The sequence below is a fragment of the Bradysia coprophila genome, unplaced genomic scaffold (genome assembly GCF_014529535.1).
Source record: "Bradysia coprophila strain Holo2 unplaced genomic scaffold, BU_Bcop_v1 contig_732, whole genome shotgun sequence".
Lineage (NCBI taxonomy): Eukaryota > Metazoa > Arthropoda > Insecta > Diptera > Sciaridae > Bradysia > Bradysia coprophila.
This window is the reverse complement of record NW_023503972.1, coordinates 5,448,172-5,462,246: the sequence shown is the minus strand read 5'-3', so window position 1 is coordinate 5,462,246 and position 14,075 is coordinate 5,448,172. Positions and strand designations below refer to the sequence as shown.

Sequence of the window (14,075 nt, the reverse complement as noted above, 5' to 3'; positions counted from 1 at the left end):
ATCTGCAGTGTTGTCAGCCTATTGAATGGGTAGAATTTCAATCTAACTTTATATAGATCCGACAAGATAGTTACATTACCACCATGCGCCGCTGGCTGTTGTGTATCAGTTTGATGAGTTCCAGACCACACAGTCGCGGAATTGGTAGTACCCTCCAACGACAGCACAACATTTTGATTGTTAGATTAATTCATCTCAACTCAACAAGGGATCAATCTAAATCCACTGTGTAATTGTACAGTTATTAAAGATTCAATTATGATGACATGATGCACTGACAACGAGTTACGTAATATATGAAGGACCCCCAAATTGATTGTGACCTCAAGACTAAATTGAAATCTTCCTGAAGAGCTGCAGCTGAGAATAGGGTCAAAAATGTTGGTATTTCAGGTTTTTTTTGTAACAACATTTTCTGGTCTATGCCAACCACGGGCCTGACACTATTCATGCTATTCTTCATTTTTTTAATGCTGCTATTCATAGTGTCCAGCCCGTGATGCCAACAGAAATCAACCAATTAAATTCCTTAAAATGTATCGTCTATTATTAGTCTATTATCGTTTGTGGCTTTCTTGTCACTGGTCTGCCGTTGTGTAAGAACGTTTATCTACTGTAAGTTGAAAAAATTCATAATTTTCAGCATGAATCTACTTAGCAAAGGCAGTTAATTGACACACTAAAATTTCCGTGCGCATAAGTTTATATATTTAGTTATATGCCTTAGGGAAAGAGGGGTAATGATGTATATAACCAACTTCTTCTTCTTCTTCTTCTCCGGCGCTACAGCCACTTGTGGGCCTTGGCCTGATCGAGAATCCGGTCCCCTGCTACACTTCGCCAACTTCTTATTCCCAGCGTCCGTAGATCTGATTCGACGCCATCTATCCATCTCATCTTTGGACGACCTTTTCCTCGTCGCCCTTCTGGATCGTTTCGGAATAACATCGAGGGGGCTCTGTTCATATCCATGCGTGCTAGATGCCCCGCCCACCTCAACCGTTGGACTTTCACCACTGCCACAATATCCGGTTCACCAAAATCACGTTTCAGTTCAAAGTTGTACCGTCGCCGCCACCTTTCACCTTCGCGCATTGCTCCAAAAATGGTACGGAGGACTTTACGCTCGAACGATAGAAGCAACTGTTCATCGCTTTTCTTCACCGTCCAAGACTCGCATCCGTAGATTAGAAGCGGGCGAATAAGCGTTTTGTAAACTTGGCACTTCGTTTTCTTTGATAGCAACTTTGATCGTAAATGTTTCATTAGCCCGTAATAGCACCTGCTTGCCGCCATGATTCGCCTTTGTATCTCCGGCGTGTTGTCGCCATCAGATCGAATCAGCGCACCAAGATAGACGAATTCGTCGACTACCTCGAGGATCAACTCATCAATGCTCATCACGTCTCCTTGTTGATTGGCTACCGAATCGGGCTCGGCCTTCATGTACTTTGTTTTTGATTCGTTTATCATCAAACCCATTCTCTCCGCTTGGATTTTCAGATTTGTGAAAGTGTCCACTGCTGCTGCATGTGTGCGGCTGGCGATGTCCAAGTCATCTGCAAAGCCCAGGATTTGGACTGTTCCATTCGCCAGTGTTTTGTTGGTTTGGATACCAGCACGCCTCATGGCAATTTCCAAAGCCAAATTGAAGAGCAGGCATGACAGTGCGTCGCCCTGCTTTAGCCCTTCCATAACAGCAAAAACATCGGACAAGTCATTTTGCACCTTGACACGACATCTGGTGCCTTCCAATGTCGCTTTCACAAGTCGAATCAATTTTGTTTCGAAGCCCAGCTCTTTCATCGCCATATACAGCTCTCTACGCTTGGTCCTATCGTAGGCTTGCTTGAAGTCGATGAAAAGATGGTACGTCCGGACTCGAAATTCTCTGCCTTTTTGCAGAATCAGACGAAGGCTGAAAATTTGGTCGGTTGTTGAACGATCTCGTCTGAATCCGCCCTGGTACTCTCCTATGACATTCTCAGCTCGTGGATTTAATCTACCGAGTAGCACTCGTGCAAAAACCTTGTACGCCGTGTTAAGCAAAGCAATTCCACGGTAGTTTTCGCAAATCGTTTTGTCTCCTTTCTTGCGCAGAGGTATAATGGCACCCTCTAGCCACTGGTCAGGCAGCGATTCGTTGTTCCATATTCGCAAGACTAAATCGTATATCACGTTACACAATTCCTCACCACCCATTTTCAGCAGTTCCGCTGGTATATTGTCCGGACCGGAAGCTTTGTTGTTCTTGAGTGAGGATATTGCTGCTGTTACTTCCTCCAACGTTGGTGCATCCACGCTACGACCGTCGTCGTTGAGAAAAGAATCATCCATGGTAGTGTCGTCTTCTACATCCCCGTTATATAGCACATTGAAATGATCCTTGAATCGCTCCAGGACATCATGTTTGGCTGTCAGCAACGTGCCGGTCGCTGATCTGCAAATGGTCATTCGGGAATTGAAGCCCTTACGCTGGTGGTTGATCTGTTTGTAGAACTTTCGGGACTCGTTCGCGCTACGAAGTTGTTCGAGGTGAAGAAGCGTCCTTTCTTCAAGCTCCTTTTTCTTACGCCGGTGCAGACGTTTTTCAATCCTCCTAAGTTCCTTGTAGCGCTCACCCGCCGCCGCTTTTTGCTCTCTTGTTCTCGCAGTTTCCTTCTCTATGCGTGCAGCATTTTTTTGTTCCGTCGCATCAGCACATTCCGCATCAAACCAGGTCTTGAAATCGTTAGGCCTCTGATAACCTAAGGTGTCGGTTGCTTCTTGTTTGATTACCGCGCTCACCGATTGCCAGTCGGGAGGGTATCGCCTGGTTGAGCTTGTCGTAATTGCTGAAGCTTTGTGCTGATGTTATCTGCAAACGTCTTCACTATCTGTGCATCCTTAAGTTTGCCCACCGCAAATCGCCTCACAGCTTCACTCTGTCCATTATGAAACCGGGCGAGATGTGCTCTTAGTGTTGACACAACAAGATAGTGATCGGAGTCGACGTTTGCTCTCCAACATGATTTGACGTCAATGACGTCTGTGAGGTGTCGCCCGCTAATCAGAAGGTGGTCGATCTGATTTGCTGGCAGATTGTCGTTGGGGTGTTTCCAGGTAGCCAGGTGCCTGCTCTTATGTTGGTGGAAAGTACTTTTCACAATCAGGTTCCTTTCAGCAGCGAAGAAAATCATTCGCTGGCCGTTCTCATTGGTAATGTTGTGCAGGCTGTACTTTCCAATTGTTGGTCTGAACACTTCCTCTTTGCCTACTTTGGCGTTGAAATCTCCAATCACGATTTTAATATCGTGTGCCGGTAGTTCATCGTAGACACTTGCAAGCGCTTCATAATAATCGTCCTTAACCTCTTCCGCCGATTCATTATGAGGTGCGTGTACGTTTATCATGGAGTAGTTCTTAAAACGGCCTTTCAGACGTAACACGCATAATCGCTCGCTGACCCTTCGGAAGTCCAGAACCAGGTGTTCCTTCTTCGTGGCTACCAGGAAGGCATATAACCAACTTATGCGCACGCAATTGACAGAATCCTACTACGATCATGTTTAGGAGGATTTTATGTTGATGAGTTTTGCTTGAAAATTATGAATATTTCAACTAATAGTAGATAAAATCTTGTTGCTAACACGTTAGTAAATGGGGTTTTGCGCACACGATGTGTTGCCGAACTCGCTCCGTTCGGAACTCACATCTAGTGCGCAAAACAAGCCCATTTACTAACTAGTTAGCAAAATAGCTATAGTCGTCTGAATAAAATATCTGAGACACGATCTTAGTTTATAAACGATCAAGTGTTCTGGCACCATTTGTATTTCAAATTTTTCATACGATTTTATGATGGGCATACTTTCAAACTAAGTGGCGCTAACAAATTAATCAATAGGTCAAAATTATCTGTTGTGAACACTCGGTTTGCATCATTTCCAGCTATCACAAGTAGTTCCTGTAGATTTACGCCTTGTGTAATACCGACAGAAAATGTCCGAATTCCCGCACTAATGGCCGCTTGTGCCGCAGTAACGGTCAACGCGGGATACGTAGACGCACCGTCCGTCAAAACGACCATATTCATGGGCACGCCTCGTAGATTCGATGTTAGCTGCGACGTTGCCAAGTTAATAGCTAGATCCGTTGCCGTATTGCCAGCTTCCCATGGAGTTGCCAGAATCGAAGAACTAATTGCTGCTGGTGTTAGATTGTTCGTCAAGTCGATGCGCACTGTTGCACGATCCGAATACGTTATGAACGAAAGGCGACTCGGATCGTACTGGACAAAGGCGTTGGCCAGTCGTTCTACGAATTGCTTTGCTTTTTCAAAATTAGCGCTGCCAATGCTTCCCGATGAGTCGAGCACAATTGCTAGGTCATTGATTTGATAGCAGGGAATGGCTATTGTTGGCACTTGTACCTTTGATTGTTGGAAAGAACAGGTTGGTTATTACCTTGCTTCCAAATTAACGAGTCAGTTAAATGAGAGACAGAAGTGATGCTAAAGCTGTGATCGCAATTCACCGTTTTAATAATGCGCATGCGCAAATAGACAATTATCTCTATATGTGCATGTACATATTCATAGCAGAGACCTAAAACGGTTGGGTGCGCGGAGATTTTAAAGCGTGAAATGAGTACATATGAACAAACACCCATGTACAATTAACTGTACATTTTTTGAGTTTCAAATTGCGCGCGGAATTTTTCTCGTTTTATTTTCATTGAACAACCTGGCAACTATTATACACACAGAAACAATGAAACTCATTCTTGTACCTCGCATATGTACCGATGGAGCTGCGTATTCGAAACCGTTTTCCAATAAGTGTCGTAACGATTGCCATAATAAATCAACACACGTAACAGTGTATTCGGGGTGCTTGGATAACCTGTTCCCCACGGTGCAAACGGTGGCAATTGCACATTATTGGCGGCCCAACGCCAACGACTGTTTGGTGGATCGTAGAGTCCACTGGTCCAATAGTCAGTGGCTGAGTTCGGAAGTAACGGATTGTTATTAAAAGGGGAAAATTTGGCAGTCACATTCGATTGATGTTCATACCGAATCCATAATTTTCCAGAATCTCCTTTAAAAATTCCCATTCTTCTTGCGATTCAATAGCAACTATTGTAGCACTATCGCCGAGTAGTGCCTTGCAATCAGCTTGTGCGCTATTCCAGGCTCCCTACGATAATCATTTTGTTGTTAAGCGACAAATTGGCCAAAAACTGAAGTTAATTGACTTTGTGAAGTCTACCGATTCTTATCAGATACATACCGCATTCTGACTGATGTAATAGTTGCTTTCGTCGAACGACTGCGTACCTTCGCTCGATCTCGATCTGAATGTTCCAATGTATGTTAGTCCTATTGGACAAAAAGTTGCATTAGCTTTTGAAAGGCGGAATTTTTCACAAATTCATGTCCAACGGAAGATTACCATTTTCAGATGCAGATGGAATACCCTTTGCCAGCACTACGCCAATAGCAATGACAATTTGCAGTGAGATCAAAAAGAATCTCGACATTTTTGTTAGTGTGTACTAAGCCTGAAAACAATGAACGGACGTTCAATTCAGAATGATACGACAAGTTAAATATAGTCAAGTGACCAAAAAATTTCATTGTCTTTGTCTTTCAATTAATTAATTTTTAATTCCTAAATGGTCAGGATCTCTCTGAAATAGGGCCTAATCAAGCTTTCCTATTTTATTTAAGTTGAGTTGAACTTAGTTTCAGTCTGAAAAATAATCCGAAACCGGAAAATCGTTGACCGGTTAACCTATCTTGGAATTTAAGTCAATCAAACCTAGGAAATCATTTGTAGAAGACTAAGCTTGGCTCAATGTTTCTAAGTTTCTCTGTAATCAGAGAAGTGATAACAGATGTCACAGCGCCACCTGTTATCATTCCTCAGATTGTAATTTGGTATGTCAATATATGTCCAAGGTCTCTAATTTGTGTTAGGTGAAGTCATTTTCAAAAAAGCATTCCGCGTATTCTTACAATTAAAAAAAAAAATTGAATTTGTCGAAACTCGAAACCGGTGGCGAGCCACTAATATCTTAGTATGATTTCTAGTCGACATCAACTTTGTACATCATTGCACATATCGGTGCTACAGTAGGTTCCAACTTAAGTCCGGACAAACCCGGAAATGAGTCAAACACGAGGTCAAATATCCATGGAAAATTACTAAAAGTTTTTAAAAATCTTGAAAATCTACCACAAAAATCGCGACAATTTTTTTCAAAATCTTTTGCTCGGGATTTTTTTTTGAAAATCTGAAATACTTATCGAAGAATAAGGACCTGACAAAGTAGTGCAGATGTAAGTTCAGGTAAAATGAGAAAATTCAGTGAAAACAAAAGGCTAAAATACAATTGAGCATAAGTCCCATGAAAAAAAAAAGATTTTACGAAAAACTGCTGGCTGCTGGCAGTTTTGCACAGATCCGCCCTTATCTACCCATTTCTTTAATTCATTCAAACAAAAAGTAAAAAAGTTCACTTACTCTACCTGTACCTTTATTATAAAAGAACTAAAAGCTACTGAACAATTTCAAAAGTTGACCAGTAAAACGAAAGCTATTTCTGTCAGTGATAAAGAGATTACACAAAGAGATTTAGTCGAGACTATTCGATGCGCTTTTTTTTACCAAAAAAAAATGTAAACTCTTCAGTGTAGATGTCGTTGTTGCTGTTAATTTGTTTAAAGACGCCACTAACATCCTTGGTTATTTGCTTCATGTCGATTTACTTTCAGAGGCACCACAATAACGTTCACGACCTCTGTGGTGGTATTAGCTTGAAATAAAAATTGGTTTTGGTTGTAGTCGCTTGACGAGCTCTGAGAAAAGTCAGCAAGTTAACGAAATTTCTGGTCAAACTGTTACAAGTGCTACAACCAAATCTATTTTCTATTGAAAGCTATCACATTCATGGTCGTTATTGCTGTCCTTAATTTTGAAAAATGATTCTGGCGAATGATATCATCAAAAGTAAACTAAAATCCAGTATTTAAAAAACACTCCCAAATATTTGCTTTTCAGCAAAGCATCGATGCCTCGCATTTAGACCATCCATGATGGGTCTATTATGAGTTGTCCCACTAACATTCTTACGGACATTCGAAAGTTTTTTCTGGCTTAACATGACTTCTTAACCACATCTCGATGAATGCACTTGCTAGACAAAACCGATCGATCCAATCGATTAGTCTGATAAAAATAGTCAACTTCCAGCAATAATGTAACACAGACCTGACTAAGGAAATTAGTACTTGGCTAAGTCGGTTACTTGGCAACGTTTTTATTTTAATTTTTATTTGCGTCACCATTATACGTTTAAATGCACTCTCTGTTGTGTTACAGGTCACTCCCTTTACGTCTCGGTTTTAATAGTACGCGTGCACGGAGGGAGAATAGAGTTGGGGCCTTTCGACTTTTTCGACGCAGAACGTTATTTTACGTTATTTTATGCAAAGAGTTGTCCTACAACTTCAATCACGTCGTATCCGGGAATACTCTAAAAAAAATCCTTGAGAGATAATTTCTCCTACTTACAGTCAAACCGAAAGCGAACATTTTGATAGCAGGAGATAGTATGAAATCTGATTGGCGACAACAAATTAGATTTTGGCATTCACAAACGTAAGGCAGGAGATACAAAGTAAAGGTAATATATAAATTCGTATAGATTGATTAAACTTAGGGGACACCCATATAGAGGACGTCCGCAATTAGGTGTTCTCAGCAAAAGGACCCGAAGACGAAGAGTGAGTTCAATATAGCGAAAATCGTTTGTAAAATTTAAAATTTTTGCAGAAATTTAATTTATATAGAAAAGGCCCAGAGCTCTACCCTCCCAAAGTTTTTCTTTTTTTCTCGATTCTCGAAGTTTTTTTGAGGTGTAAATCCCTAGATGAAAATCACTGTCGCACAATGCCTTTTTTACCTTTTAGAACTTATATGTTTAAACAAATGAAGTAAAAGATTTCTCAATTGCTGCCATCAAAATTAATCTTAAATAGAGACTATGTTCGCGTTTTCTTGAGTTTTAAAAGTCGAGTTCAGAAATCTTGGGCTTTATTTGTTTGAACATATTCTATACGATATAAGATACTATGCTCATTATTTTCATCGAGACTATCCATTAGTAGGGATGGGAGGCGTTCACAATTATCGATAATATCAATCGAAAAAAAAATTATCGATAATCGATTAATCATATCGTTATCGATAATTTAATAATTAATAATTATCGAGAATTATCAAAATATCGAAATTCGATAATTATCAAAATATCGATATTTATCTGAAAATTCATAATAATATACCGATATATCGGAATATATCGATAAATATCGGATTTTCGGACCTAAATATCGATATATCGAATTATCGATATCTTGATAATTATCAAAATATCAATAATTATCGATTATCGATATTTTTTGATAATTTTCGATAAAAAAAGTCGATAATTATCGATAACTGATAATTGATAATTATCGATAATCATTATCATTATCGCCCATTAGATATTACCAATATGTAACTTTTTAAGACGTGTGTCCGCTTATACGGTTTTCACACTCAAAGCTAAGTTGATTTGATGATAAAGATCGTTTTTTTTTCTCACGTACACATTTCGTTACATATAAAGACGTTTCGGCTAAAAACATCAGCAATAGGAGGACTGACCTTGAGAATCTTCCTGATTATTCGCAATATTTTTTTTTTCTTTATCAATGATGTGATAAATTATCAAATCTCTTAGTTGCCGACGTCGTCGCTCAAGCAATTAAATTTTCAATTTTTATTTGTGGTCGCAAAGAGATTAACTTTCACTTATCATTTCTTGGAAAATGCAGGAAATTTCAAATTAATTTGCGATTAATCAATATCTGGTTCAATGTCATCGTTTGTTTGTTTTCTATTTTCAGAGCCTGAAATTGATATTGGGTTAAATCAATGAAGTGGACTACTGAAAGGTTTGCTGATTGAAATGATATGCACCGATTTGATTGTTGTTGTTTTTACACACGCGCTAGATCTTCATCATTCAAGACTGATTTCTGAAATGGTTTGACGACTTGCAATCTATTTGTGGCGACCTTGAATGGATTTAAATTCAATGATTTGATTCTGTAATCGACATAGATAGACGTTGATTCTTACTTCGATTAATCGATGTAGCTCTACCACAAGCTACACATAGCGACGTACCGACGTAACGATATCTAATTTTTCTTTCGTTCTCCTTGCAACTTAGACGGTGTAACAAAAAAAAACTAACAAAAATATTTATGGTGAGCAAGCGCATTTAGGCCTTCGTCTGGACTCCTTTTCAATTTTAGAAACTGTTCTTTAAGAACTTCTTTTAGTACAGAGGCAACGCACTTCAATCAAAATTGATCATAGTCGACAACTGCCAGATAGAGTAGGTACTAATTTGTTTTTTACAGTGTTTTGCAGTTATATGACACACTGTCAACTTTCAGTACCCTAATTAGAGGAATTCTCATGCTGTTGGTGAAGTGCGTTGTTTTTTTTGAAGATGAAGGCATTCGAACGTCGAACCGTTACGCACGTCCAATACACCCGAATTACTATTTGAATTACTAAATTAGCCTGCAACAACAAAATTAGAAAATTACAGTCAATCGGAGATATTATCAATGTTTATCCATTGGTAATATTGTACGCAATATAGATATACCGACTTTATTGTCTGATGAACGCAGATGATAATAAAGCTTTTTAGTGTTGTATATAATCAGCGAAAAGCGATTTCGTTTGGTTAGTTGTTTGCGTTTGTTGAAATTTTACACTTTTCATTCCATATATAAGTAGTTATTGTGCATTAGAAACAGTATTCCAGTAAAATTGTTCAGTTACGCACGAGGTTACGCAATACACGACATCACCATTGACATTATCGGCATCTTCAAAATATAGGTTACTATTAACATTACTCGAAAGATCTTATCGAAATTGTTTATATATTTTCGGCACATTTTTAAGTGACGTGACGACGTATCAATATGAATATTGTCCATTAATGATTTTGTTATATTGGGTGGGATAAACCCAAGACGAAATTACACCTCTGGTTCATTTTTCTTATCGCAATACCTAGTTGTAATAGCTATTACTTTCTGAACTCTTTTATTCGTCCATTCATTTGGATCGTTTCTACTATTCTCATGAAATAGGTAAAACCAATCGTACCCTGTCCTTTTTAGTACATTACTGTCTTGCTGCGACATTTTTTGTTGAGTGGTGCGAGGGGTATTTCGAGCCGAATGCCTCAACAAAAAATTTCCCAGCAGGATAGCACGTTACTTTGTTGTCTTCAGAGCCTAATATTCGGGATAACTCCCAAAAATTCGCATTTTTTTTTGCTTGTTCATAGTTTTTAAACGTTTCTGAGCATTTAATGCAATTTTTGGATATTAATTCCTAAATATTACTATCTGCTAGTGGCCAGAACCCTCTAAAACTGGTTTTGGGCAAGACAGTAATGACGCAATTTCTGGCCGCAGGACAACAAAAAACTATTTCAGCAAACGTACAACTTAATATAATAGGTGCTTCAAGAGTCGCATGTATATGTTCTTCCTCCTTCAAATATCTGTTAGGAAGGTGGAACGGCAATGCGACCATGGGTTTATCCAAAGCACTGTCAAGCACCTAAGCTGTCGGACGTCAAAGTTAGCTTCGGTGCTAGACAGTGCGTTGGTTTATCAGAAAAGTGGGATCAATAGATGAAGTAGGCACTAAAAATATTTTCAAAATATCCAAACAATTACATGGACTTAAAAATTTCAACTTTATCTTCGGATAAAATCTGCTAACCATGACCTAATGAGGGATAAGGCCTGAACGGATAATTTTATGGAAAACTCAGTAGAAACAAGAAATTTTCGAAAACTTAGGACGCTTTTGTTAAGAGGCATAGATAAAATTAGAGTCTAGAGTAGGGTGTTTTTAGGGATATTTTTGTACAAAAAAAGAAAGGAAAATATTAGACGACAATAGGTTTGTTCCAAGGTCATATGAATTGTCAAATTTCATCCATAGAACCATAACCTCAATAATATCTCTGCGTAAATCGCGTAGGCGACGTTGCTCGATTTGTATGAAATATCACGTAAGCGACGTTTCTATGGATGAAATTTTCGTTGTTCGGGTTGTCAAAGTTCGTGTTTACAGTTACTTGGAACAAACCTATAGCCACCACAAACTAATTAGCTTTCAATTAAAAATAGACTTATTTGTGGCTTTGACCATTTCTGAGAAAAAGCCGACAGAGCTGTTCAAACTGTTAGTGTCGTCACTACTACTCGTAGTGGTTAGTGTCGTCTGACATTTTTCAAAAATGGATCTTTGTAAAAAGATTTCAGCGAAGTGCGTACAGACTGTCCGCCGTACAGTGCTGAAAAAACTCCGTAATGTAGGCTATTCCACAAAACATCCTACTTATTTTGAAGGACGAAATCGGAACGTCTTCAATGTACAAGCGTGTGTCTCCTGAGGAAGCAGTTCTGTGCTGTGTTTAATGGGGTCTTCTTGTTCATACAACCTCTTATTTCCATTCCATTTATAGGTCACCCTAAGGTGTTGAGTAATTTCGCGCCGCGTCATTCACAATAACCCACAAAGTGACATTTTCCTTTTGTCAATTATTGTGAGTGACGTGGCGCGAAATTCCTAGCAGTCCACCCTAATTTTTAGATCTAGCTTTGAATTTGATTTGAATTTTTAATGTACATTGCAGAACTGGAAAGTTGCCAATAAAGACAAGAGAGAGCCTGTCTTCATTGAACAAAAACAGATAAATTGACGAATTGCAATGATTGGAACATTCACATTATTTTCCATACTGCAAATACTGTTAACTACATGTCTAGTGTCGGCTAGAGTTGTACCTAAAGGTAATCTTAATCAACGTAAGCAAGTCGTAATTGAATTGGTCTTCGATAGGCTTTCTAGGTCAAACGATCCGAAAAGAGCAGACTTTCAGTAGATTTTGTTCTAGGGTGTTTACACTGAGAGTAATTTTTTTCGTGATACCTCTCGCGGTAAGAGCAATCGATGCTTAGCTGAAAAGCCTACATTCAGGCGTTTTTCCAATTTTTAAAGGCCACAAATGTGTTAGCTATCAGCCAAAAACAGATTTTTTTGCTGCAATTTGTTTAGAAAATGCTACAGTACGAGCGTTTATAGCCCGCAATGAAGACAAGTGCTACAAACAGCTCCCCAAATGAATATACCTGTAGATTTAAGACACCAGAGGTGTGCATACCTTTAACGAATAATTTTCTTATTGATAGGCTTCTCCCATATTGGATCCTTTCGAACGTCAAGAACTGATGAGGAAAATTATTACATCAGCTCGAATAAGGTAATTGAGACGAATGGTTATGCATTCGCCTATTCCGGTATCACCCAGTCTTATATTAAGTTCTTCCTCCTGAAAAGCATTCCTCTTTCCATGCTAATCCTATACATTACCCTGCCGTGTGTTTGAAGTAAAATTTCCTTCGATTACAGCTGCAATGGCCGAGTGCACAGCAATCTTGCAAAACCTTATTTGGTACCAATTCTAGCACAGTATCTGTAAATACAGTGGAGGAATGGAACTACCTCAAATCCATTATTGAAGTATATGATGTCGGTATGATTGGAATCACTGATCTGATGTGATGAGACGTCCAGATTCTGAAAATTTACTAAAAATATTTTTTCCACTCAGGAAGTACGTACTGGACGGCCGGCATGTATGACAGAAACTCGAACGTCTGGAGATGGGCATCAGATAATTCGATTTTACCATCATGGGCACCGTGGGACACCAATCATCCGGTATCGAATCCGTCTGCTCTTCATCGTGTTCTCATTGCACATACGAATCATAATGTGGCACCGTGGCGCACCGTTTCTAACAGTCAATTGCATCGGTTCATTTGCGAGGTACCCTATTCATCACCGATTCCAGTTTTGTGCTTGGACATGGACTTGGTCATAGTACTGGACTCGTCGGCCAGTATTGGATCACACAACTACAAAAAGGCAAAGAATTTCGTTGCGGAATTGGTGGCAGAATTTACGAACAATGACGCAAATCGCATTGCCTTTCTGATTTATTCTGACACAGCTACGTCTGTCATTGAGTTAGGCAATACGCTTACACCTGCACAGATCTCTACAGCTATTAGGGATGCTCCGTATCTTAAAGGCAGCACTGCCACTCATATTGCAATCGAACAGGCAATCGAGCAATTTAAATCTTCACCAAGGAACAATATTGCAAAGAATGTTGTGGTTGTAACTGATGGCGAATCCACAAATGCAGCATTGACTGCTGCAGCTGTGAAGACAGCCACCGATTTGGGAATACGTACATATTCGGTTGGAGTCACTCCGTCGGCGGACGAAGATGAACTTCTTGTTATCGGTGCGGGACAGAATGACTATGTTTTCACAACTGATGAGTGTGACAAGTTAATTTCGTTAGTAGAGCCAGTTGCTCGAAAGATTTGTCCGGATGATGATTGATTAAAGCGAAAGAAGGTTGTCATGTGATAAGAGCTGTGTGTGCTGGGTTTTACTGTTGTTGTTGCATAAGGCTCGGGCAACATTACGACTAAATTTGTCGAGGCTGAGCAATATCACGACTCGTCAATACATTGAGAATTTTTTTGTCTTTATTTAACGAAAAAGTGCATTGCTGCGTAAGTAACAAATCAATCTTGGGAATTCTATAACTCTACCTATTTTTGGATCTATTACTTCTTTTGCTCTAAGTATTGTTAACCAAGTTGAACCGATACCGATTCTTTTCCTCCAGAGCTTATTATTGGCGTCATTATCGATATCAGCCACTCGTCAGTGACTACCTAAATAAAAGTTTTTACATGATTACTAGATAAAGGTAACGCAAGAACACACGGACCACTACTTTCGGGTGAATAAAGAACGCAGTTCCAACAACATTGTTATCTTAAACGCACGGTTGAAACATAATAAATCTTACATTCTCCCGAAACTTGAAGGCCGTATTTCATGCTATTC

The 14,075-nt window shown here is 39.3% G+C and overlaps 2 protein-coding genes across 2 annotated transcripts; one reads left to right on the top strand and one right to left on the bottom strand.

Annotated features, from left to right (window-relative positions):
* Positions 1 to 3,773: 3,773 nt before the first annotated feature.
* LOC119084339 (collagen alpha-5(VI) chain-like) lies at positions 3,774 to 6,605 on the bottom strand. The gene is made up of 6 exons (XM_037194272.1): positions 6,510 to 6,605; positions 5,436 to 5,544; positions 5,274 to 5,362; positions 5,057 to 5,180; positions 4,771 to 4,985; positions 3,774 to 4,411 (listed from the first exon to the last, which is right to left on the bottom strand). Exons 2-6 carry the CDS (start codon positions 5,521 to 5,523, stop codon positions 3,836 to 3,838), a joined length of 1,092 nt encoding a protein of 363 aa, XP_037050167.1. The 5' UTR covers positions 5,524 to 5,544; positions 6,510 to 6,605; the 3' UTR covers positions 3,774 to 3,835.
* A 3,256-nt stretch (positions 6,606 to 9,861) lies between these two features.
* LOC119084338 lies at positions 9,862 to 13,591 on the top strand. Its single transcript, XM_037194271.1, has 5 exons — positions 9,862 to 9,956; positions 11,779 to 11,935; positions 12,335 to 12,405; positions 12,555 to 12,678; positions 12,757 to 13,591. The coding sequence occupies exons 2-5, from the start codon at positions 11,854 to 11,856 to the stop codon at positions 13,557 to 13,559; spliced, it is 1,080 nt and encodes a 359-aa protein (XP_037050166.1). The 5' UTR covers positions 9,862 to 9,956; positions 11,779 to 11,853; the 3' UTR covers positions 13,560 to 13,591.
* Positions 13,592 to 14,075: the final 484 nt, after the last annotated feature.